General features: G+C 31.4%; 1 protein-coding gene across 1 annotated transcript; it reads left to right on the top strand.

The window, feature by feature from the left end:
* Positions 1 to 18,261: 18,261 nt before the first annotated feature.
* Positions 18,262 to 19,778, top strand: LOC105113296 (transcription factor BEE 3-like). Its single transcript, XM_011009420.1, is given in 7 exon segments — positions 18,262 to 18,347; positions 18,350 to 18,705; positions 18,829 to 18,948; positions 19,050 to 19,115; positions 19,189 to 19,257; positions 19,365 to 19,442; positions 19,515 to 19,778. Coding segments are annotated over 7 exon segments (822 nt in total). The 5' UTR covers positions 18,262 to 18,307; the 3' UTR covers positions 19,608 to 19,778.
* The last annotated feature ends 6,005 nt before the right edge of the window (positions 19,779 to 25,783 follow it).

Here is a 25,783-nt window from a genome sequence, read left to right as displayed (position 1 = left end):
GTCTCTTATTTTACATATGTATTTATTGTTTTTATTTGGTTGTTTTTATAATAATTGATGTGTTTTTTAGTAATGAAGTTTGTTTTAATGTTTCGATAGGTTTTTGGAGCATAAATGAATTAATTCAGAAAATTCAACGTCGGAATTCAGAACAAAGAATTGAAGAGATATTTAGTTGAAGATTGAAGCAAATCTTGGTTCAAATAAGTGCTCCAAATTTGTCCCAAAAATCAATTCTATTCCAATTCTAGAAAAGAATATCATATGATTTATTTCAAGCCCAAACTTGCCTTATGTTGTGTGCAAACTTCAACCATTAAACACTCAAGGTTTCAATGTCAATCTTAGCCCAAATAATAAGTACATTTGTATACTTATTTGATGCTCAAAATCAGCCCCAAATCAACCCTAAATCAACCCCAAATCAACCCAAACATAATCCATGATCTTACATGTCCACACAACAAATAACAATTGATTTATTTTGGGTAATCCATTGATCCAAGAAGGCAAGCACATGGATGGAAAGCTGGAGGGGATATTTTAACATTATTTTGGATCAAAAAGAAGAAGGAGACATCTCATAAATGAGGAAGAAAAACGTGCACCAAAGTAGTTGTAAAGCTGTCTTGATTTGATTTTTCAGAACACCTTTCGGTGTTTTGCACATAACTTTTGACTCAGGTGTCCAAATGAGCTGTTCTTTAATGATCTGGAAAGGTGACAGAATTTCCTATAAATATATCTCTAATAGACTTCTCGAAAAAAAGCTTCTAAGAGGGTCGAATTGCTGTCCAAAGTTAGAGTCAGATTTGTGTCCGAATTTTTTCTGAAATTGTATTGTGTTCTTCTTTATAGATTTCGGTTCTTTAGTTTGTAAAACTTATTATTTCAGTTGGATTCAAGTTCTTTCATGTTTATTGAAGTATTCTTATATATAATCATGGTTGGCTAAACTCTTTCTTGGATCTAAATCAAGGATAATGGTGATTGAGGTGAGTTCTTTAGGATATGAATGAATCTTAATGTTTATCTTCTTATTTTCTTCATGAATGATTTATTATTGTAAAGAAATTTTAGAAATCATTTAGGTAATGTTATAATCTTGAATTTTTATGCACAAACTTTAGTTTTGGTATAGAGATTGCTTGATTTAATGTCTTACTTAATATGAAAGTACTTGTTCATTCTTAAGCAATAATCAATCTTCATCTTTCTAATCTTCATTGTAATATCTTCCGATCTAATATCACTATCGTTGATATTAGGTTGAGTTATCTTATATATGTTGAAGAAATCATCAATACATCACCATTAAAATTGATTTGGACCAAGACTTACTTTTTCTTGTCATTTAAAATCTATTTACATTTTTTTTTATCTTTAAAAACAAATCCATCAATTATTTTCAACCAAGTTATTGTTAATTTAATTTCTCTTGAGTTTTTTTGCACTTGCGAGTTAAAACAAGCCGATCATAAAAAGCGGTCAAGCAGTCCCCTTGTGCTAAAGCTTCGGGGACAACCCCCAAAACTTGTCTACCTCCTAAAAATACAGCTATTGACACACCTCCTATTAACCCAAGACTACCTCCCCCATACACTAAATGAATCTTTCTCTCAGCTAGCACTTGACCAAGATGATTTGCTGATTCTAAAAACTCCTTTTCTTTCCCAGGACTAGATCCACCGAAAACACATATATTTCTTATATGATGACTTGAGGAACTTGCCATTTCTACACACTTTTGTATTTGTTGAATGTATGGGTTGAGTAGAAATGAAAGGAAGGAAGAGAGGGTTTTATAGATGAGAAATTAGAAAGACAATCATAACACCTATATGTAGGCCAGCTGGAGTCTCACACACACTCTCTCTCTTATTTATTTATTTATTTATTTATTTACTTTTAAAAAAAACATGTGTATGTATAGGTAGTTGTGATTGTGGCTCACATCTTCCTTTGGTTTTACGTCTAAGAACGGTTTAAACGCCCTCTATGGGTCGGGAATAGGCTTCCCATCCAGTTTTCTTAAAAACTGGCAAACATGGTCTTTTTTAGTCAGATTCCCAAGACTAAGTCGATCATGTTCTTTATGAAATAGTGGCCATAAATCATGAATTGCACGATGCACATCTCCACTAGGATGCGTCTCAAGAGTCAATAGAAGATTATCTAAAGACTCCTTACTCAGGCCATCCTTAATGAATTGTATTTTATCTTCACGGTTTATAGATACCATTCCTAAAGAACGACATTGTGTATTACAAGTCCATCTAGCACATCGATGACAGACTTCTAGTCGTTTTGCACGACGTTTCTTTGTAAAAGTGCTTTTACCTCTTCCAGGCATGTGTGAAATAAAGAAATTAGAGGACTCACCTGATAATCGGACCTTTGCTTCAATCAACCAGCGAATATCTTCAGGAATTCCATGATTCATTAACAATCTCAATCTTGCACATCTAGCACGGTAAATTTTTGTAATCGCATTCTGAGGCAGAGCGGGAAAATACTTTTTCATTTTTTCAAGATTAGTGTCCATTTTCAAATGAGAATTGGAAGAGAGATTCAAAAAATTGCACAAATATATACACAGATATCAGTTATTGTGGGAAACTGAAAGAACTGACTTAAGTCACAGAGTACTGTTATCCGCCATTTGACTAGGGTGAGAGAAACTAGCAAAAATCACTTAAAAAGAAAATCAATCTTTATATACAGGATCACCCAATTCAATAGAGTCATGTTCAACTAAAAAATTATCAAAGTAAACTTTCAGATGATGTCCATTTACCTTGAAAATATTGCCATTCTTTGGATTCTCGATGTCATAGGCCCCATATGGATACACATGTTTCACAATAAAAGAACCGCTCCATCTTGATCTTAATTTTCCAGGAAATAAATACAATCAAGAATTATAAAGCAAGACTTTTTGACCAACATTGAATGTTTTTCTCAGTATTTTCTTGTCATGAAACTCTTTAATTCTTGCTTTATGAATTCTTGAATTTTCATATGCATCATTTCTTATTTCCTCAAGCTCATTTATTTGTAATTTTCGCAGTTGACTAGTATCATCCAGATTTAAATTGAAAGCTTTAATAGCCCAATAAGCTTTATGTTCAAGTTCCACAGGCAAGTGACACGGTTTTCCATAGACTAGTCTATGAGGTGACATACCTAATGATGTTTTATAAGCAGTTCGATAAGCCCAAAGTGCATCATTAAATCTTAAAGACCAGTCTTTCCTATTAGGGTTCACTGTTTTCTCTAAAATATATTTAATCTCTCTATTAGCAAGCTCTACTTGTCCACTTGTTTGAGGGTGATAAGGGGTGGCAACTTTGTGTGTGATTCCATATTTCTTCATTAAAGACTCAAATGGCTTGTTGTAGAAATGTGTTCCACCATCACTTATTATGGCTCGAGGGACTCCAAATCGACTCAAAATGTTTTCTTTCAAAAACTTTATCACCGTTTTGTGATCATTGTTTCAACTTGGAATTGTCTCTATCCATTTTGAAACATAATCTACTGCGACTAATATGTATAAGAAACCAAATGATGGAGGGAGTGGACCCATGAAATCTATACCCCAACAGTCAAAGATCTCAATGACAATAATAGGATTTAAAGGCATCATATGACGTTTTGAAATAGATCCCAACTTTTGACAATTTTCACAAAACTTGCAGAATGCATGTGAGTCTTTGAACATGGTGGGCCAATAAAATCCACTTTGTACGATTTTTGCAGTTGTCTTTCTTGACGAGAAATGGCCCCCACATGCCTCAGAATGACAAAATTTAATGACACTACTTACCTCATTGTCAGGAATGCATCTTCGAAATATTTGATCAGGATAATATTTGAATAAATAAGGATCATCCCAATAAAAGTTCTTCACTTCGTTTAAGAACTTTCTTTTATCTTGGGTACTCCAATGAGCTGGCAATTGTCCTGAAACAAGAAAATTGACAATATTAGCAAACCAAGGCATTGTAGAGACAGAAAGTAAAGATTCATCGGGAAAGTAGTCATCGATTGGTGTGATGTCAGTTTTTGAATCTGTTGTCAATCTTGACAAGTGATCTACGACAACATTTTCGCTGCCTTTCTTATATTTGATTGTGATATCAAATTCTTGAAGTAATAAAATCCACCGCACCAATCTAGCCTTAGAATCTTTCTTAGAAAGAAGATATTTCAATGCTGCATGATCACTAAAAACAACAACAGGTGAGCCAACAAGATAAGATCTGAATTTTTCACATGCAAATACTACTGCAAGTAATTCTTTTTCAGTGGTGGTATAATTCATTTGAGCACTATTTAAAGTTTTACTTGCATAGTAAATTACATAAGGTTTCTTATCTTTTCTTTATCCCAAAACAGCACCTACAACATAATCACTAGCATCACACATTATTTCAAAAGGTAATGACCAATCGGGAGGTTGAATGATAGGAGCACAAGTAAGCAAGTTTTTAAGTTTAACAAAGGCTTCTTCACAATGTTCAGTCCATTCAAAAATAGTATCCTTTATTAGAAGGTTACTTAAAGGCTTAGATATTACACTAAAATCTTTGATGAACCTTCTATAAAAACCAGCATGTCCTAGGAATGATCTAACATCTTTAAGAGATTTTGGTGTTGGCAAGTTTGCAATTAACTCGATTTTAGATTTGTCAACCTGAGTTCCTTTTGATGAAACAATGTGACCAAGTACAATGCCGTTTGTTACCATAAAATGACATTTTTTCCAATTCAGCACAAGATTCTTCTCTCCACACCTGGTCAAAACCTTTTTTAAGTTAGTCAAACAATCATCAAATGAATCGCCAAAAACAAAAAAATCATCCATGAAAATCTCAAGAAAATATTCAACCATATCACTAAATATACTAAGCATGCATCTTTGAAATGTGGCTGGTGCATTACATAATCCAAAAGGCATCCTTCGATATGCAAAAGTACCAAATGGACATGTGAAAATAGTCTTTTCTTGATCTTCCAATGCAATTTCAATTTGGTTGTAACCCGAATAGCCATCTAGGAAACAATAAAATTCATGACCTGCAACTCTTTCTAGGATTTGATCCATGAAAGGTAAAGGAAAATGATCTTTTCTAGTCATTGAATTAAGTTTTCTATAGTCAATGCACATGCGCCAACCAGTAACAGTTCTAATGGGAATTAACTCATTGTTCTCATTTGTTATCATAGTGACTCCAGATTTCTTGGGTACAACTTGGGTAGGACTTACCCATTTGCTGTCAGAAATAGGATAAATGATTTCATTATCTAGAAGCTTAATGACTTCATTTTTCACTACTTCTTTCATATTAGGATTTAGCCTTCGTTGCATTTCTCTAGAGGGTTTAGCATTTTCCTCTAAATAAATTCTGTGTGTACAAATCAAAGGACTAATTCCTTTTATATCAGCTATGGTCCATCCTAATGTATTTTTATGCATTTTCAGAGTTTGTAATAACTTACCTTCTTGATGTGCATTAAGTTTGGAAGAGATTATTACTGGAAAAGTTTCATTTTCTCCCAAAAATGAGTATTTGAGATTGGATGGCAACAGCTTCAAATCAGGTTTTGGTGGTTGAACACTTGAAGGTATGGACTTAATTGATCGTGGTGGCAATTCCTCAATTTATGGCCTCCAATTACTTGTCTTTGATTCTTCCTGAAAATAAATCATTTGCAAATCATCAAATTCATCAATCTCAATTTCACTAGAAGTGGTTGGAAATTGATCATGAATTAATTTTTCAGTAAAGTCCACTTCCTGTAAATCATTATCATCTCTAGGTTGCTTGTAAATGTTGAAAATATTCATCTCCAATGTCATGTTTCCAAATGATAGCTTCATCAGTCCATTCCTACAATTAATCAATGCATTAGAAGTTGCAAGAAATGGACGTCCTAAAATAACAGGAAATGAATTACATACTTCAATAGGTTGTGTGTCCAAGACAATAAAATCCATAGGATAAATGAATTTATCGACTTGTACTAACACATCTTCAATTATTCCTCTAGGCATTTTTATAGATCTATTGGCAAGTAAAAAAGTTATAGAAGTTGGTTTTAACTCACCTAGATTGAGACTCTGAAAAACTGAATATGGAAGTAAATTCACACTAGCACCAAGATCAAGTAAGGCTCTTTCAATTTTATGCTCTCCAATAAAGCAAGAAATTGTAGGACAACCAGGGTCTTTATATTTCAAAGCATTATTGTTCTGAAGAATAGCACTTACTTGTTCGGCTAAAAAGGCTTTCTTTTTCACGTTCAGTTTTCTCTTCACAATGCATAGATCTTTCAAAAATTTAGCATAGGAAGGAACCTGTTTAATAGCATCCAGAACAGGTATATTAATTCTTACCTGTTTGAAAGTTTCAAAAATTTCAGAGTTGTGATTGACTTTTCTTTGTTTGGTCATGGCTTAAGGAAATGGAAGTGCTAGCGGAGAATCAATCTTTTCCTTGCAATTTTCAGATTCAACCCCTTCCTTACCCTCAAAGATTGACTCATCATCTTTCTCATAAGGTTCAAGAGAGGGTTTTTCAATAACCTTACCACTGCGTAGAGTAGTGACTGATTTGACTTGATGCATGTGTTGGCTTCCGGAACTACTTGCATTTGCATTGTATTGCCCCTTGGGATTTTGTTGTGGTTGAGATGGAAACTTACCTTTCTCTTGGAAACTGAGAGCAAATGTTAATTTTGCAAGAGTATCTTTAAAATCTATCATGTTTTTAGCAAGTTGAGTATTGATTGTCTCTTGCTTTTCAATGAATGCATGCAATGTTTCCTCAAGATTTCTTCTAGGAGGTGGAGCATAAGGAGGTGCATATCCATGAGAATTTTGGAAATTGTGGTGTGCTTAAAACGGTGGTTGTGAAGTTTGTACATTGTTATTATCACTCTTACAACTGAAATTTAGGTGATTTCTCCAACCAGGGTTCTATATTTGTGAGTATGGGTTGTGGTTGGCCCTTTGGAAACTATTTAAAGCATGGGCTTGTTTATGAAGACATTCTTTAAAAGAAGGTAAGGTTGGATAATTATTAGTTGAGTGTTCATTTGTTTCATATATTTGACACAAAATGTTTTCAACATATTTTAATTAACCACTCCTTTTCAATTCTAATGTCTCAACTTTTCTAGCTAAAGTTGCAAACTTGGTTTGGAGGCCATGATCTTCCCTAAGGTTGTACATACCTCCACTAGATGTATAAGGTTGAGTTGTACTCAATGCCTTATAAGTACCCGCAGTGTCCCAGTTTCGAGCATTTTCAATTAAGTCTAAGTACTCCATTGCTTCATCAGGGTCTTTATCTTCAAAAGTTCCATTGTACATCAATTCAACCATTTGCCTATCTATAGGTGTTAACCCTTCATAAAAATGTGAAACCAATCTCCATGTTTTAAAACCATGATGAGGGCAAGTATTAAGCAAGTCTCGATACCTATCTCAACATTAGTAAAATGTTTCTCTTGGTTTTTGAGTGAAAGTGGTGATTTGTCTTTTGAAAGAGTTTGTTATATGAGATGGGAAAAATTTCTTTAAAAAATATTGTTGCATTTCATCCCAAGCATGAATGGATCCTGGTCTCAAATTTTGTAGCCATGTTTTATCTTTATCTTTTAATGAAAAAGGAAAAAGCTTTAATCTGATGGTGTTCATGCTACAATTTGAATCATTATAGGTGTTGCAGACCTCCTCAAATTCCCTTAAATGCAAGTATGAATTTTCTAAATCTAAGCCATGAAAAGAAGGTAAAAGTTGAATAATGCTTATTTTAAAATTAAAATGAGATGCATCAAGAGGAAAAACTATGCATGATGGTACACTTGTTCTTGTAGGATTCATGTGGTCTCTAAGTGTTCTAACATGGTTATTCTCATTATGAAGAGATTGATTATCTTCTTCGGCCATACTTTCTGAAAATGATGAGGATACCCTAGAAAGTCTACCACTTAATGTACGTGATCACACTCACATGCACATGTAGGAATAGAATAAAAGAAAGAAGAAAACAAAAGAAGGAGAAACAAAACAAAAGAAACAAAGTTATATACAAGAAAAGTGATATAGAAAAATAAAATAACTACTATAATTTGAACAAAAACTTACCTCCCCAGCAACGGCGCCAAAAACTTGACACAACTAAAAGATTGATATCTTCTTCCAAGTGTAGAAGTGTCGAAGTAATAAATAACCTGGCAAGATCGGGGTCAAACCACAGGGAGATTAATTGTATAAATTATAGATGACAATAATACAACAAAAACAACAACAACAACAATAATAATAATAAAGAAAAAGAAGGAGAAGAAGAAGAAGAAGAAGATGAGAACTTTGAGATGGAATATTAATGTAAGGATTAGGCAATAATAATAACAAATGTCAAGGTTAGAGGATCCACTAATGGTATGTCAAACAAGTATAGTATAAACTCTTATTATTCAATTGGAAACCACACACAAAGGAGGTTCCAACCTAATTATAGATTGTTAACATGATTACATTAGTTATCTTATTCAATTAATGCTAATACTTGTAAATCTCGTCAAGCATTCATGATTATAACTTATGTTAACAACAAATCAAGTTCCTTTCATACCTCAGGTGTCGGTTATACCATACAATATGGGCTATGAAAGTGCCAAACATTTGTTGTACCAAGTATTACACAACATAAATCAAGATTAGTCATTTAACATGCAAAGTATTAAAGAGTGAATAAGATAACAAATACAAAACATGTTAGTATCAAACATTAAAGTCCATATTAAGTTTACATTATACTTATTCTTACACCATTAGTGTAACCTTTTCACCTTAATATAATAAACTTAGCTAAACATAATAAAAGAAAGAAAAATAAATAAAGAAAATAAGAACATAAATAAGATAAGAGTTAACTATGTAAATGAAAGGAAATGAAAGGCATAAACTTGATATTAATGAAAGTAAAGCATAAACATTATAAAAAATACAAAGAGAAAAAGCAAGAGCATGATCTTGATTTGGAAACCAAGATGCCTAAATGCATGGCAAATGCCTCCTTTTATATGCGAAAATTGAGAACTATTGATTTGATGACTAATTGATAAGTAGGTGACCAGCTCTTGACTTGGTGACAATCCTTATCTTCTTTTGTCTGCCCAAAACGTCATTGATAATGTCAAAATTAGAGTCACTTGAAAACATGAACATTAAGAAAATTGTCTCAGCTTTCTTGTGTAAAAAATTCAGGTCATTTAGAGTTCTAAAACTCTAGATATGGGCTAAACACTGAATAGTGCTCGGGTTGGAAGACAGATTCGGACTTCTTTGTTGTTGCTACAATTTGGACTTGAAAATGGCCTTTTTAATTCTTGGGCTCCATATGAAAGTTGTAGGCCTATGTCTTACCTTTCCATCCATATAAAGTATACCTAAATCTAAGATCTACAGCTCCAGATATGACCCAATTACCGAACAATATTCTGGTTTGAACTGCACCGGCATCTCTTTTCTAACTTTGGCCATCTCTTTATTCTTTCAATTTCAGTTATTAAATTCATCAATCAATTCTTTCATTTATTTGATAGGCCTGCATTTAAAATGAACATTTGCCATAAATTAAAGGTATCTTATATTATTATATACGTTATTATAAAACATGCTTTAGTTAAAGAGTTATTGATACTTCAAGTGCAAAATGATGATATAAACCTTGATAAAAATTGCACTTTTAAGTACTAATCAACCACCTACTCAACAATTAGTCAACAAATCAATAGTTTCAAATTTTGGCCTATAAACGGAAGCATTTGCCATGCAGTTAGGCATCTTGGTTTTCAAATCAAGATCATTTTCTTACTCTTTCTCTTTATATTTTTGTATAATTCACGATTACATCTCTTTCCTGGGAAGTTGAGGACAAAATGGATTGGTCCATTTGTGATTAAATCCATCTCTAAGCATGGTGCATTTGAGGTAGAAAATCCCAAGAATGGAAGTATTTTCAAAGTAAATGGTCATCGATTGAAACCTTATCTTGAAAACGTTGTGGCTGAAGTTGAGACATTGGATCTTGAAGATTCAATACCATTGTAGTATTAGAAGTAATGAGTTTTTATTTTTATTTTTATTTTTTTCTTCTTTCTTCCATCTCTTATATTTTCTTGTTCATGCATTTGGGACAATGCATTATTTTAAGTTGGGGGGTGTGAGGTTCTTTATTTTCACAAAAAAAAAACATCAATGTTTTCTTTTAGTTGTGATATGCAGGTTAAAAAAAAAATTCAAGCAAGAAGTCAGCTCATGCCCAATTCAATCAGACATTCATCCTTGAAAACAAAAGGGGAGTAATAATTTTCTAATCTTTATACTTTTCTTCTCTTTCTCTTTTACATTGAGGAAAATGTAAAACTTAATTTTAGATATTTCATTATGTTGAATGCTTGAGATAACCATGCTTGTTAAAAAAAAAAAAAAACTTGCATTCGTATGTGAATGAGACTTGTTTAGGATCATCGGTACATTTTTGGATTCATTATTATGTTGAACATTGCATGCTTTAATTTGGGATAGATAATATCTTATAAAGCAAGATATAGCATACTTTTTTTAAGATTACTGAAGTACATCTTTCCTTGTAAAAGTTGTGTGAGTTGTGTGATTATGCATGAAAGATGAGTATGATGCTTTACTTATGATTATCCCTTTTGATCCAGTCCTAAACAAGGTTTAAGTAAATAGAGTAATAATTATTACACAAATAAATAAATAAATGTGTACAAAGTTCTATCTACTCCAATGTTTTGAGTTGCTCAGTAACTAAGGGTATTCATCACAAATGTTTATCTTTACATCAAACGGAAGCTTAAAATATAGTATGCAAAGCACTTTAAGTTTGTGACTTTGTGAGTAACTAGGTGCCTTCATCACAAATGTTTGTATTCGTGTCAAAAGGGAAGTGACTACTTAAAGACAAAGAATAAATCATATCTTCAATATATATATATATATATATATATATATATATATATATAGATATTTCTCTAGTTTGCTACCTTGTTTGTGTTGGTGAGAAGGGAAGATTACAAGTTGAGTTTTCATATGAATCAATTATGTTGGTTGCACGATAAATATGACTGAATTTGAAATTTTTGTATGGATGTTTGATTTAGAGAATGCGAGTATGCTTATTTTTTTTTATTTGCTATTATGTACACTAAGTTAAAGATACTAATGTTTGCATGATAGGTCCTTCAAGTGTGATGAATCGAGCCTAATTAGGATTGTTATTATTCTTTTTATTTCAAAGGTTTTATGTTTTGTTTTGCTTGAGGACTAGCAAAATCTAAGTTGGGGGGTGTGATTGTGCATCAAAAGTGTCATTAAGTCTCTTATTTTACATATGTATTTATTGTTTTTATTTGGTTTTTTTATAATAATTGATGTGCTTTTTAGTAATGAAGTTTGTTTTAATGTTTCGATAGGTTTTTGGAGCTTAAATGAATTAATTTAGGAAATTCAACGTCGGAATTCAGAACAAAGAATTGAAGAGACATTTAGTTGAAGATTGAAGCAAATCTTGGTTCAAATAAGTACTCCAAATTTGTCCCAAAAATCAATTCTATTCTAATTCTAGAAAAGAATATCATATGATCTATTTCAAGCCCAAACTTGCCTTATGTTGTGTGCAAACTTTAACCATTAAACACTCAAGGTTTCAATGTCAATCTTAGCCCAAATAATAGGTATATTTGATACTTATTTGATGCTTAAATTCAGCCCCAAATCAACCTTCAAATCAGCCCAAACACAATCCATGATCTTACATGTCACACAACAATAATTGATTTATTTTGGGTAATCCATTGATCCAAGAAGTCAAGCACATGGATGGAAAGCTGGAGGGGATATTTTTAAATTATTTTGGGTCAAAAAGAAGAAAGAGATAGCTCATAAATGAGGAAGAAAAACGTGCACCAAAGTGGTTGTAAAGCTGTCCTGATTTGATTTTTCAAAACACCTTTCAGTGTTTTGCCCATAACTTTTGACTCAGGTGTCCACATAAGCTGTTCTTTAATGATCTGGAAAGGTGACAGAATTTTCTATAAATATGTATCTAATAGACATCTCGAGAAAAGGCTTCTAAGAGGGTCAAATTTCTGTCCAAAGTTAGAGTCAGATTTGTGTCCGAATTTTTTCTGAAATTGTGTTGTGTTCTTCTTTATAGATTTCGGTTCTTTAGTTTGTAAAACTTATTATTTAAGTTTAATTCAAGTTATTTCATGTTTATTGAAGTGTTCTTATATATAATCATGGTTGGCTAAACTCTTTCTTGGATCCAAATCAAAGATAATGGTGATTGAGGTGAGTTCTTTAGGATATGAATGAATCTTAATGTTTATCTTCTCATTTTCTTCACGAATGATTTATTATTGCAAAGAAATTTTAGAAATCAGTTAGGTAATGTTATAATCTTGAATTTTTATGCACAAACTTTAGTTTTGGTATAGAGATTGCTTGATTCAATGTCTTACTTAATATGAAAGTACTTGTTCATTCTTAAGCAATAATCAATCTTCATCTTTCTAAACCTCGGTGCAATCCAAACCGGAACACTATTTAGTAATTGGGTCATATCTAGAGCTATAAATCTCAGATTTAGGTCTACTTTATATGGATGGAAAGGTATGACATAGGCCTACAACTTTCATATGTAGCCCAAGATCTAAAAAGGTCATTTTCAAGTCCAAATTGTAGCAACAACAAAGAACCCCGAATGTGTCCTCTAGCCCAAGCACTATTTAGTATTTTGGCTATATTTGGAGTCCTTTCAATTTCAGTTCTTAAATTCATCAATCAATCCTTTCATTTATGTGATAGGCCTACATTTAAAAGGAACATTTACCATAAATTAAAGGTATCTTATATTATTAGATACGTTATTATAAAGCATGATTTAGTTGAGAAGTTATTGATACTTTAAGTGCAAAATGATGACATAAAACCTTGATAAAAAAAATACACTTTTAAGTACTAATCACTAATGATGATTGATTAATAAAATCACCACTACTTATAATTTCATCAATTAAACATGTTTTTTTTATTGACTATGCATTCATAGGAAAACTAGATAATTTTTGCAAGTTAGTACTTTCTTAAAAAAAAATTGTAATTATGATGCCTCCAACACATAATGGAAAATGCCCTCGAATAGGCAAGGAAGAGTGGCTAGGGTGAAGAGATATTTACTCGAGTTATGATCCGGTCACTAATTAGAAGCAAAAAGTTATCAATAAATTCAATATTAATTCTTGAAAGCAGTCTATTTGTTTCGTATGATCTTCTATTATTTTATTCTAAGCCAATTATACTTTACTTCAACACTTTTTGATGGCTTGATAGAAAAGAACTTTATTGAATGAGTTAGCTCTTGCTTAATTATCAAACTTTTAGCCATGAAAATGTTGGGATTTTTTGTAAATGAAAGCATAGAAAAGGGGCTAATCAATGAACTGCTACTAGAATAAGAAAGTTCCATATTTGTTCTTGAGCTAAGAAAACATCGAACAAAATCTCTATGTTGGGTGAGGGCTTCAATGAAGAAAAAATATCCCTCTTAGTTAACCCTAGGAACCTGACCTTTTAGGGCACACAATTAACTGCATGTCCTCGTGCCAAACATGCATCCCACGTGCAATGAGAACACAAAATTAATTAATCCCCCTCTTCTTTCTATCAAATTCTAACTATTTACCCTAGCTAGCCAGGAAGCTATAGGCTTGGAGGAGTGGGAATCTTATGGAAGGAGGTGGAAAGGGTTGAATCATTGATACATGAAAAGTTTCTAGTGGAAAGAGCTCAGTTCATCATTTATTTGTAATTCAATTAACAGTGTATATAAATCATCATGGTGACTCTAACAAACAAATGCTTGTTATGTTAGGTGAATATGTTATATAGCTAATTGATTAATTACATATGATATTATTATATTCATGTAAATATATATTTATTATTAATAAAAGTTTAATTTATTTTTAATATTCACATAATATTAAATTAATGAATCTAGAGTAAAAATAAAGTTTATAAGACAAAATACTTTACAAAACAAATTATAAAGTTGTTATAATTATAAGATTCATATTGCATCAAAATATTATTTATAAAATGTTCTTGATCAATATTCTCTTAAATACTAGATATTTACTAGAGCCATAGAGACATATTATGTTCTTGTTTTCATGTAACGAAGCAGTTGTTCTTAAAAGATAAGGTATAAGGGATATATAAAACTAATATATAGGTACTTGTTATAAGATATATACACTAAACTAACCCACATGAGAATTGTGTAAGTAATTATTAAATTTAAGATTACTAAGTTATCTTATATAAAAAATGTTATGTTTTGATCTTGTTCCATATTATTATAATCGAAGTAATGAAAATATAGACATTGGGTATAACATGAATTATATGAAAGTAATTGAGTAATCTAAAAATGATTCATCACCCTAAATGATTTAAAAAATATATTTTATATATTTTCAAATAGTATTAACTGAGAAATCAATGACCAAAATGGAATAAAATTTGAAAAGGATTTTAAATTTTATTCAAATGATCAATCACTATTATATAAAGAACAAAAATAATTTAACATGGAAGACATACTCCATGCTAATATACATTAATCAATTATTGAATTAATAATTGATCTTCAAATATAAATTAATCAATTATTGAATTAATAATAAATTATTAATTTAATTCAATTTAATTAGAATTATAATTTATATTTGGATCAATATATTAGAAACCTAATATGTCATGTACATTAGGAACTATTAGTCAGAAATTAAATTACGATGATTTAATTAAGTATGACTTGATTAAAATATATTTTAGAAATTAAGAACTAGAATATAATTAATGCATGAATTATATTTCTAGACCTATAAAATCAAGTAAGAACTTAATTGATTAAATTTCTAAAATTATCCTTAAATGATATATGGATATTATTTATATGACAAATATATATTTTTCTATTTATAGAGTTTTTAGGATTCCTTATAAATATAAAGATAAACTTAATATTTTGTAAGTGAAAATGGAGGGTTGGTAGTATGTAAGATAGATGATTAGTACTTAAAAATATATTTTTATTAAGGTTTTATATCATTATTTTACACTTGAAATATCAATAACTCCTTAACGTAAAGCATGTTTTATAATAACATATCTAATAATATATGATACCTTTAATTTATAGTAATGTTGATCTTAAATACAAGCCTATCACAAAAAATAAAAGGATTGATTGATGAGTTTAAGTATTGAAATTGAAAGGATAGAGATGGCCAAACTTAGAAAAGAGACGCTGATGCAGTCCAAATTACAACACTGTTCTGTATTTGGGTCATATCTTGAACTGTACGGGTCATATCTGGAGCTATAGATCTCAGATTTAGGTCTACTTTATATTAATGGAAAGTTAAGACATAGGCCTACAACTTTCATGTGGAGGTCTCGTTTTAAAAAGGTCATTTTCAAGTCCAAATTATAGCAACAACTAATAAGTCCAAATCTATCCTGTAGCCCAGACACTGTTCACTATTCAACCCATATCTCGAGTTCTAGAAGTCCAAATGACCTCAATTTTTTTCTGGAAAGATAAACAATTTTCTAGAACTTTTATGATGTAAAGTTAGTTTCAATTCTAATATTAGCAATAACGTTTTGTTCAGACAAGAAAATAAGAATTTTCACCAAGTCAATAGTTGGTCACCCACTCAACAATTAGTCGTCAACAATGACGTTTGGAACAAATCAATAGTTCTAAATTTTGGCCTATAAATGAGGTATTTACCATACATTTAGGCATCTTGATTTGCAAATTAAGATCATGATTTTGTTTTCTCTTTTTGTATTGCTTAAGTTTTGCTTTCATAAATATCTTATTTATGCCTTTCATTTTCTTTTCTTTACTTAGTTAACTTTTATCTTATTTATTTATATTTCTCTCTTTTATTATGTTTAGCTAAATTTATTATGTCAATGTGAAAAGGTTATACTAATGATGTAAGAATAAGTATAGTGCAAACTTAATATGGACTTTAATGTTTGATACTAACATGTTTTGTATTTGTTATCTTGTTCACTCTATATTTATGTTAAATGACTAATCTATATTTATGTTGTATGACACTTGGTACAAAAAATACTTGGCACTTTCGTAGCACAAACTGTATATGTAACTGACACCTGTGTTATAAAAGGAACTTAATTTGTTGTTAACATAAGTTATAGTCATGAATACCTGACAATATTTACAAGTATTAGCATTATTCGAATAAAATAACTAATGTAATTATGTTAACAATTTATAATCTGATTAAAACCTCCTTTGTGTGTGATTTTCATTTAAGTAATAAGAGTATATACTATACTTGTTTGAAATATCATTAGTGGATCCTCTAACCTTGATATTTGTTGTTATCGTTATTTGATCCTCATAATAATTTTCTATCTCAAATTTTTCATCAACTTCTTCTTCTTCTTCCTCTTTTTCTTTATTATTATTATTACTACTACTACTACTATTATTATTAGTAGTAGCAGTAGTAGTATTAGTATTATTACTATTACTATTATTATTATTGTTATTTTTATATTATTGTTGTTTATAATTTATACAATTAACCTCTCTATGGTTCGATCCCGGGTTTGTCGGGTTATTTATTACTTCGATACTCCTATCCTTGGGAAAAGATATCAATCTTTTGGTCGTGTCAACAGAAAAGCTACGTAAACATAATAATATTAGAGCTAACACTCTATATATAGTAATCACTCTCTTCTAAATAGGAATTTAGGAGATTTCTACGGGTGGTTCATGTGAATTACTGTTAAAAGCCAGACAATTAAATGGTTTGTGGTTGGCAATAGCCCAATCTTTAAGGAATTATTCAAAGTCAAAGAAAATCAGATTTTAATGTAATAAATCCCTAAATAATTTTAAATATAACATGTGATTGATCATAACATAGATTTATGCATTGTGAAAGGAACTCTAGTGGAAGTTTGTCACATTGAAATGAAAAATTGTAAGATAATTGAGCAGATTGGTCGTCTGATGTGCCATATCTGCAAAAACCACTTAGAAAATGCTCTCACTCAGTGTGCATCAATAGTTTGATATTCCCCTTTTATGTCCAAATGCATTTACTAGTAATTATAACGGAGGTTACATATGACAATATTGTATGTGGGGGTGATGATAACTATCATTTTGCAAATAGAAAAGGAAAATTAAGAGAAAAGAAAAGGAAATGCCAGCTGAAACTATCAATATGGGCCATGGTATATGAATTTATACATGTTCATGACCCCTACTATATAATATACTGATTTGTCTATATATATATATATATGTTACTCAACACTTTCTTACAAAGTTCATGTCATCATCTAGTACTCTTTCTTTTACAGCACCTTTTTTTTCATTATCTGAGCTCCAAGAAATTATAGCAAAGAAGAAGGTTCAAAAAAATTTCTCCACTTTTGCCCATGAACTTTTTCATGTACTCCATTGTTATGGACCCATATTATTGTTTGATATGTTATGGGACCCACTCAGGAACACAATCAACGAAGCTGAACTCTCCATGCGGCCCCTCAAACTGTTTCTCTTTCTTCTTTTTTCAAATTAACGAATTAGGTTTAAAAAAATGAGATTATGAGCACTTCATAGCTTGTGGCGGGCATCATCAGCGTTTGAAAGATTTATGAGTCACACACCACAGGGAAGATGATACTTCAAATCTATTTGTCTGCTCCAAACAAGCAAAGCATGGAGGCAGGCACATCAAGACTAATACAACAATCAGTATGAGCACTTGGTTGCACCAAAAACAAAAATAATTTCAGCATCCAAACAAATTCAATTCCAATAGAAGGAAGATCCTAGTCACATGCAACAGATAAGATTGAATCTCAGTCCATCTTACAAATGCATTATAAATTAAATAATTATGGATTCTATTTTCACATGACAGAAACAATGTTTTTTTGACAAAAAGAAAATGAACTCTAAATAGTTAAGATTGTTAATTTAATTCAATTATATAAAACACTACAAGGAGTCAAGGATTGGATTGTCTAATCCCACACGCTATAAATACAAGCCTCGACTCTCATTATACAAAACAACCATTTGGCTGATCTCCCTAAGACTAAGCTTCATGGTAAATAATAAAAAATCTCATGGCTTATTTCACAGCAGACTTGCAAAGCTTTAAGCCCCCTTTCCTTTCTTAGATATTGATGCAAGCATGGCAGCAATAAACCAATTCACAGAAGTAAACCAGGCTATCCAGCTAGACTATCCAATCATGAATAATTTTCACAGTTTCACGCCTTTCACGAGTGACAACTTCTTTAGCCATCAATCACCAGAATTCCCTGGAAACTTGGCAGGGATTTTTCTTCCTGGTAGTTTCCATCAAAATGACCAAAATGTTATGCCTGTTTCTCAGACTTTCACCACACCTGCAAAGGAAAGTGAATTCCAAGAAAGCAAGAGAAGAGCAATGGATATGTCTGAAAGCAGTTGTATGAACTCATCTCCTCAAGTTTCTGAAAGCGGGAGCAAAAAGAGAAGAGTAATAATCAAATGAACTGTTCAACTTCTTCGTCTCTAGTTCTTGTTTAATTTTTTAGTTTTATTTATTTATTTGTTGGATAATAGAATCTTATGAGTTGATTCTGGTTTTTTGTGATCACAGAGCTCAAGAAGAGGAAAGAGAGTGAAAAGCAATGAGGAGGAGGAGGAAAAAACAAGAGAAGTTGTTCATGTTAGAGCTAGAAGAGGTCAAGCCACTGACAGCCATAGTTTAGCAGAAAGGGTACATTTACATACTTTTCAAACGCTCAAAAAAAAAAATTTAGATAATTCATTTTATATTGACCATTATGGGAAATGATGAATTTGGTTGATGAACCACAGGTTAGAAGAGGAAAGATCAATGAGAGATTAAGATGCTTGCAGGATATAGTCCCAGGCTGCTACAAGGTCAATATGTTATTTCCAGTTGAAAAATAAATCTTCTTGCTAATTTTATCTATTTGGTTGGTTTTCTACACAGACCATGGGCATGGCAGTAAGGTTGGATGAGATAATTAATTATGTCCAGTCCTTGCAAAACCAAGTTGAGGCGAGTTGACTCTTCAAAGTTCATAGCAAAACATATGCTACTGTCAAAAGTTGTCTTTATCACAATCCTGACACTGACAAATATCTTCTCTTGGTTTTTCAACTCAGTTTCTGTCTATGAAGCTCACTGCAGCGAGCACATTTTATGACTTCAATGCAGAGACAGACGCCATTGAAACAGTGCAGGTGCTTAAATATTTTATCATAGTCTTCGTACGCATATAATATAATTAATGTTGAATGTTAAAAAACTTTCAGAGGGCAAAAGCACAAGAGACAAAAGAGTTACAAAGAGCAACGAGAGAAGGATCCGGAGGACATGCACAGTCCCACTCATCATGGCTCCTTTGACTTTAATTTTTGGATGCTATTCCTTACTGCCATACACCGCAAGAAGATGCTCTATGTTTCCAAAATATTTTTTAATGTATCAAAATTAGATCCCTAGCAATGTGTATGTGATCGTTCAATATGACTCAAACTTGTTTGGGAATACAATTTTATTGGCAGAATCCTTCTTGACTCGTTTCTTTTCCTTAGCTTGTATATCTTTGATTTTGCAATTTCCCCCTTTTTTTTTTTTTTTTTTTTTTTTTTTTTTGCTTGCTTCAATGGATACTATTTATTGCATTGCATGCGGACTGCCAATAAAGCTTCACCAAATTAGTTGAGGACAGAGAATTGAAGAAAATTTTCGTTTATAACTTTCTCCCATCATCAAAGCAAAGCGTGGAGCCTGTCCTGAAAAGCAACATAAAGTGTGAGGGTACTGCCGCTCAGTCCTCAAAAATAAAAAAAAGATTTCTGACAACATAAATATATCAGTTGTCCCATATCATCCAAAGCAGGATTAAACATGATTCATCTTGATTAGACTATAATTGGTTCTGTTGAATGTATGTGATTACTACAAAGTTGTTGCCATGTGGCCAATTATGATTTAGACTGAGGCCACAAGGAAATTCATTATTTATTGGTGCTGGCATTGAAGGTTATTACATGCTTTATAGCCCTGGCGAGGCTAATTCAAATTGATGTTCATGATGGTCAATAATATCGAGGGTAAGTTACTTTCTTTACTCATGAAAGATACAATGCTTGTCCCGCTATTTGATTGATGGTGAAAAGACATTGAATGAGCATTTTTTATTATGCTGAAGGACTTGCTTTCGTGTCAGACGCAATGATTTTGGGTGTTGTATTCACGACGATGAGCTAATAAAGGTACCTTATACAGGGTTTAATAAAGGTGCCTTATACAGGGTTTAAATTTTCATGGTATAATGTTCAACAGGAAGGGAAGCTATAATGAAGAAATTAGATTGGATTTTTGGTAACCTTTCTTTTTTTTCCTCTTGACTGGATGCTCATTCTAAATTTTTGCCAAGAGACTGCTTCCACAAGAGTGCTATGGTTCTTTAGCTCGTAGTTTTACGAGTAAGTTTATTTTTATTTTAAATTACTAAATTGATTATGATAATTTCTTGAATGGAATAAGAATAGTTTGACGATCACATGTCAATAATAATTTTATATATAAATTTATTTTCTTTTTAAGAGATGTTTGGTATAGCCTAAGCATAAGACATTGCATTGCCATCACATTAGCCAAATATCTAGCAAGGTAAATGAGGAAAGATCTAATGGAATACAGCTCAAGTTTTTTTAATAAAACTTCTAGTTCTAAGAAGCTCATTATTGTTGAAAGGGATTTTGTTAGAAAATACCTTCAGTTATACAAGGATAAGAAGGTTTTTTACAAATAAAAGCCTAGGTTCGATGATTTTAACTTGGTGACAAGAATACTAAATTCTTCTATAAATCACTGGTCCACAAACAAGTCAGAAATATGATTTATGAGTTAACTAATAGGGAAATGATTCAGGTTCATGATCAGCAGGGTAATGGTCAGTTATAGTTCATTACTTTTCATAACCTCCTAGCAGCCCCTACATCCCCATCTAATTTAGATGTTTCTAGATATTATTCATTTACTATTTTTGATGCCCTGTTTTTTATCTTAATTATAGATGTTATTTATGAGGGTATTAAGATAGTCTTGCTCTCTATACTGGATGACAAGACACCTCAGCTAGATGGCTTCACCTTTTTTTTCTTCAAAAAGAGTTAGGTTTTATTGGGATGAATTTCATAGTTATAATCCAACATTTTTTTTATCATTGGACTCTTTCCAAGTGTATCAATGCTGCTAGAATTGCTTTAGTGCCTAAGGTTAAAAACCTAACTTATATAAATGACTTTAGACTTATATCTTACTGCAATGTTATACATAAATGTATCTCGAAGATCATTGTGAACAAATTGAAGCTAGTATTATCTTATATGATTGGCCCTTCTCAATTTGCTTTTATTTTGGGAAGATAAATTTCATATTGTATTATGTTAATTCAAGAGCTCATGTATAACTATCACCTAAAGAGTGGCCCAGCTAGATTTGCTCTAAAAATGGATCTTAAAAAGGCTTTAACACAGTTAGCTAGCATTTCATCCTTATAAGACTCAAGGCTATTGGTATTCCAGGTTGCATAGTTAGATGGATCTAGGTTTGCCTCTTTTCAGTTATCATTTTCATTGTACTGAATGGAGAATTACATGTGTTATTCCTGTCTACTAGTGACATTCAGTAGGATAACCTCCTTTCTCTCTATCTTTTATACTAGCTATGGAGGGTTTAGGAGGAATTATTAGGGAGGCCACTTAGGACCTCAAGTTTCGATTTCACAAGAGATGTAACCAGAACTCTATCACCCTCATTTGTTTTACTAATGATCTTATAAAATTGTGCCATGATGATTTGAACTTAATAGGCATTTAGTGAGGAGCTTTAGATATCTTTGCTGAGTTTTTTGGATTAGCCATTAACTATGATAAGAGTTTTTTCTACTTATTAGAGGTGGATAGGGACCTAAGAATTGCTCTTCAAGATCATCTAAGGTTCAGGTTAGAAGCTTTACTGGTTAAATATATTGGTTTCCTTCTTATCACAACTAGATTGACTTGAAGTGATTGTATGCCTCTAGTGGAACGGATTATCTCCAGGATCAAGCTCTAGACATTAGCATCCCTTACTTATATTGGTTGTCTTTAGTTGATCAAATCTATTATTTTCTCCATTTAGGTATATTGATCTACTATGTTCATCTTACCTTACTCTAGTTTTAGGAGGATTAAGAATATTTTAGCTATTTACCTCTGGAAACGTTCCTTTATTACCCACTCAGGGGATAAGGTTACGTAGACCTCGATTTGCTACCCTCTAAATGAGGACAGGTTAGGGATTAAAAGGGTCAAGACTTAGAATAAAGCAGAAATTATAAAGCATGTATGACAGCTCCTTTCAAATAGCTTCTCAGTATAGGCACAATAAGTTCATAGCTTCTTGCTCGAGGGGGATTATTTTGGTATATTAGACTTAACTCAGCCACCTCGTGGTCCTGGAAGAAGATTCTACCTAGTAGAGACTAACATAGAAGGAAGTTTATTCTTGCATTGGTAACAATATGATATGATTGGATTATTAGTTACCTGATGGAAAACAATTATGTGATCTTCTACCTTTTAAGATGTTATCTTTTATATTATTACCTTAGAATGTGAAGGTCTCATATATTATTTCAAATGGAGTTTGGCATTTTTCCACGGGTCATCAAGATTTTCAGCCTTTTTGGGACTTAATTTGTTTTCATCTTTGGATTAATGTTCCAGATCATAACGCTTGGAAAGGTCATTTATTAGAAAGGTTAATTATCAACTCTATTTAAGAGGTTTTCAAAGATTTTAGATCCACAAACTCCATGCATCATTCTTCTAGTTTACAGGTCATATCTTAAGACACTCTTTTATATTATACATTGCTTTTTTAGTTTAGCTTCACAATATGGATAAACTTCATGTATATCATATCATCACCTCCTCAATATGTATCCTTTGTGAGTTAGATGCTTAGACATATAATCATTTCTTCTTTTAATTCATTTTCTCCATTATGGTTTAGAGGGCTACTATGAGCAAGACCTTTATGGGATGGCCTGCTATGACATGGTGATCTTTGATTCAATGGCCTCATACATACCTTTGAAAAAAGAAAAAGTTCACTTATTTGCGATTAGTCCTCTCAATCATGGTTTATTTCATCTTATATAGGAGGAATAATTGGATCTTCACCAAACTTATCAACCTCATCATAATTTGGATCTTCACCAAACTTATCAACCTCATTATAATGTTAGTTACTAAGGAGATTTTTTAGCTCATCCAATCTGGTTGATTGAGCGCACTACGATATCAAATGCAAGCTGCCCTCAAGTCCATATAGAACCTTCCAGTAATATAAGGTACCACCGATTATGGTGTCCTTCAAGCTCTAGCTCAAATTTCTTCTTCTTTATAGAACTAGTCAACCAGTTTCGGCCTATTCCAAAACTTAGTCGACCAGTTTATGGATTTTTTTTCTAGGTTTTTGCTTGTACAACCAGTTGACTAGATATCTTACTATTTTTCAGACAGTCTAGTCTAGGAACATTTGATATATTTGTTTTTTGTTTTGTACATGTTGACTAAGGTCTATTGACTGAGTAATGGGTCTTTGTACTTCTTGAGGGATGACCCTGATATCATTATACAATATTTATTTTTTATACAAATTACTCTTATCTAAAAAAAAATGACTCAAATTATATATATATATATATATATATAGCATCACTTGATAATTAAACTTATAGAGACATATTATTAAATATTGAACCTAAAACATACAGATAAAGTGAGCTAATTTTTCTAAAAATTTTCTTTAAAAAATAAAGTTGGGATCCTAAAAAACCTATTTAAAATGTGTTAAAGTCTTGTATCAAATTGAGAATAGAAGTTATATAGTTTTTGTCATGTATTTTTATACATTAGAGGTGGTTAAAACAATTGAGAAAATCATGAAAAAATTAATCAAAAAACTTAACTAAGCAAAAAAACCAGTTCAATTTCGATTTATAAGATCTTAAACCAACCAACCAAACCTAAAATCAAACCAATACTCCAACAAAAGCTTGAGTATATAAAGAAAATGTGCTATAAAATATTAAAAATTGAAATTCTAATTAGTTAATCCTCACTCCAGTAGCCACTTCCCTTCTTTCTCACTCAATCACCCTTCTTCGTCCCTTACACAACCCTACACCCACTCTCCCACTCAAGAATAACTCTCTTCTTAATTATCTTTCTTTACCTTACTTGTCATTCCTCCTTAAACTAGAAAATCAACCTCTCTCTTATTGATGAGGTACATTGTCAACAACAGACCTAATCATCCCCTTCATCTCAAGCTTTCTCCCATTTTTCTTTCCATTATAAAATTAGTACAATATCTTGCGGTGATGATGATTTTCTTTCTAATTTTGTTTATTTGATAAGTTGTAAAAGGCTAAATGTATCTTTGATATCTTGAAAAGAGAAATAGTATTATTAGCTTTTAAATGAATTTTTTCACTTGAATTTGAGGTTTAAAGTTTGATGGTGATGGTTTCTTTTGCTTTTAGGGTTTTTGAAGTTCTTACTTAATTAGTATCTATTTTGATTTCTTTTACAAAATCTTACTACAGCTAAAGAGGAGGTGAAAAGACTCATGAAAACTATTTTTTCAGAGGACTCAAGGTTTACTGGTAATAACTTAATGAAATACTGTCTTGTGTAGGTCAAGTTTTTATTTGAAAAGAACAATATACATGATGGGTAGAACAAAATATTATTGAGGTGAGAACTCGAAGAACAAAACTTTAATAGTTTTTGTAGAAAGCATATTTGGATATGATAAGAATAAGATTATGCATGTTTGATTCTCTAATAGAAATTTGATAGGGATGGTATTTTTTATATTGTTTACCTATTGCAAAACAATTAAAAGTTTGTGCTTATAATTGTTTTATTAATACTTGGTCATTTTTTCTTAAGTGAAAGCAACTTGTAGAATTGTTAAATGAAGATCATTTATTATTGGAAAGAAGGTAGAAATGTGTAAGAAGGCTTGAGTCATACAAGTCTGCAAGGGATGAGATTGATTTAGTCTCTCGGGTTGTATGACATGCATCATGAACAATTTCAAGCCTAAAAAAGCTAATCTAATGAGAAATTGTTAAAGCCTAATTTAAAATAGATCTATTAAAAACCTGAAAGTTGTAGGCATTAGGTTTTATGGTTTTAGAAGAAAATAATGACCTAGAACAATTTGGTGTAAACTGGTTTTTGGTTCAATCCAAGTCAAGATTTCTAGAAATTAAAAAATCTTGTTAAATTAGATTTTTTTTATCCAAACCAAGTAAAACCAAATCATGAGCACACTTATATTATACATTATACTTTCTGATTAGTACTTAAAAGTGTATTTTTTATCAAGGTTTTATATCATCATTTTGCACTTGAAGTATCAATAACTCCTTAACTAAAACATGTTTTATAATAATATATCTAATAATATAAGATACCTTTAATTTATGGTAAATGTTTATTTTAAATGC

The sequence above is a fragment of the Populus euphratica genome, unplaced genomic scaffold (genome assembly GCF_000495115.2).
Source record: "Populus euphratica unplaced genomic scaffold, PopEup_1.0 scaffold398.1, whole genome shotgun sequence".
In the NCBI taxonomy this organism is placed as follows: Eukaryota; Viridiplantae; Streptophyta; class Magnoliopsida; order Malpighiales; family Salicaceae; genus Populus; species Populus euphratica.
This window is presented reverse-complemented; position numbering and strand designations above follow the sequence as displayed.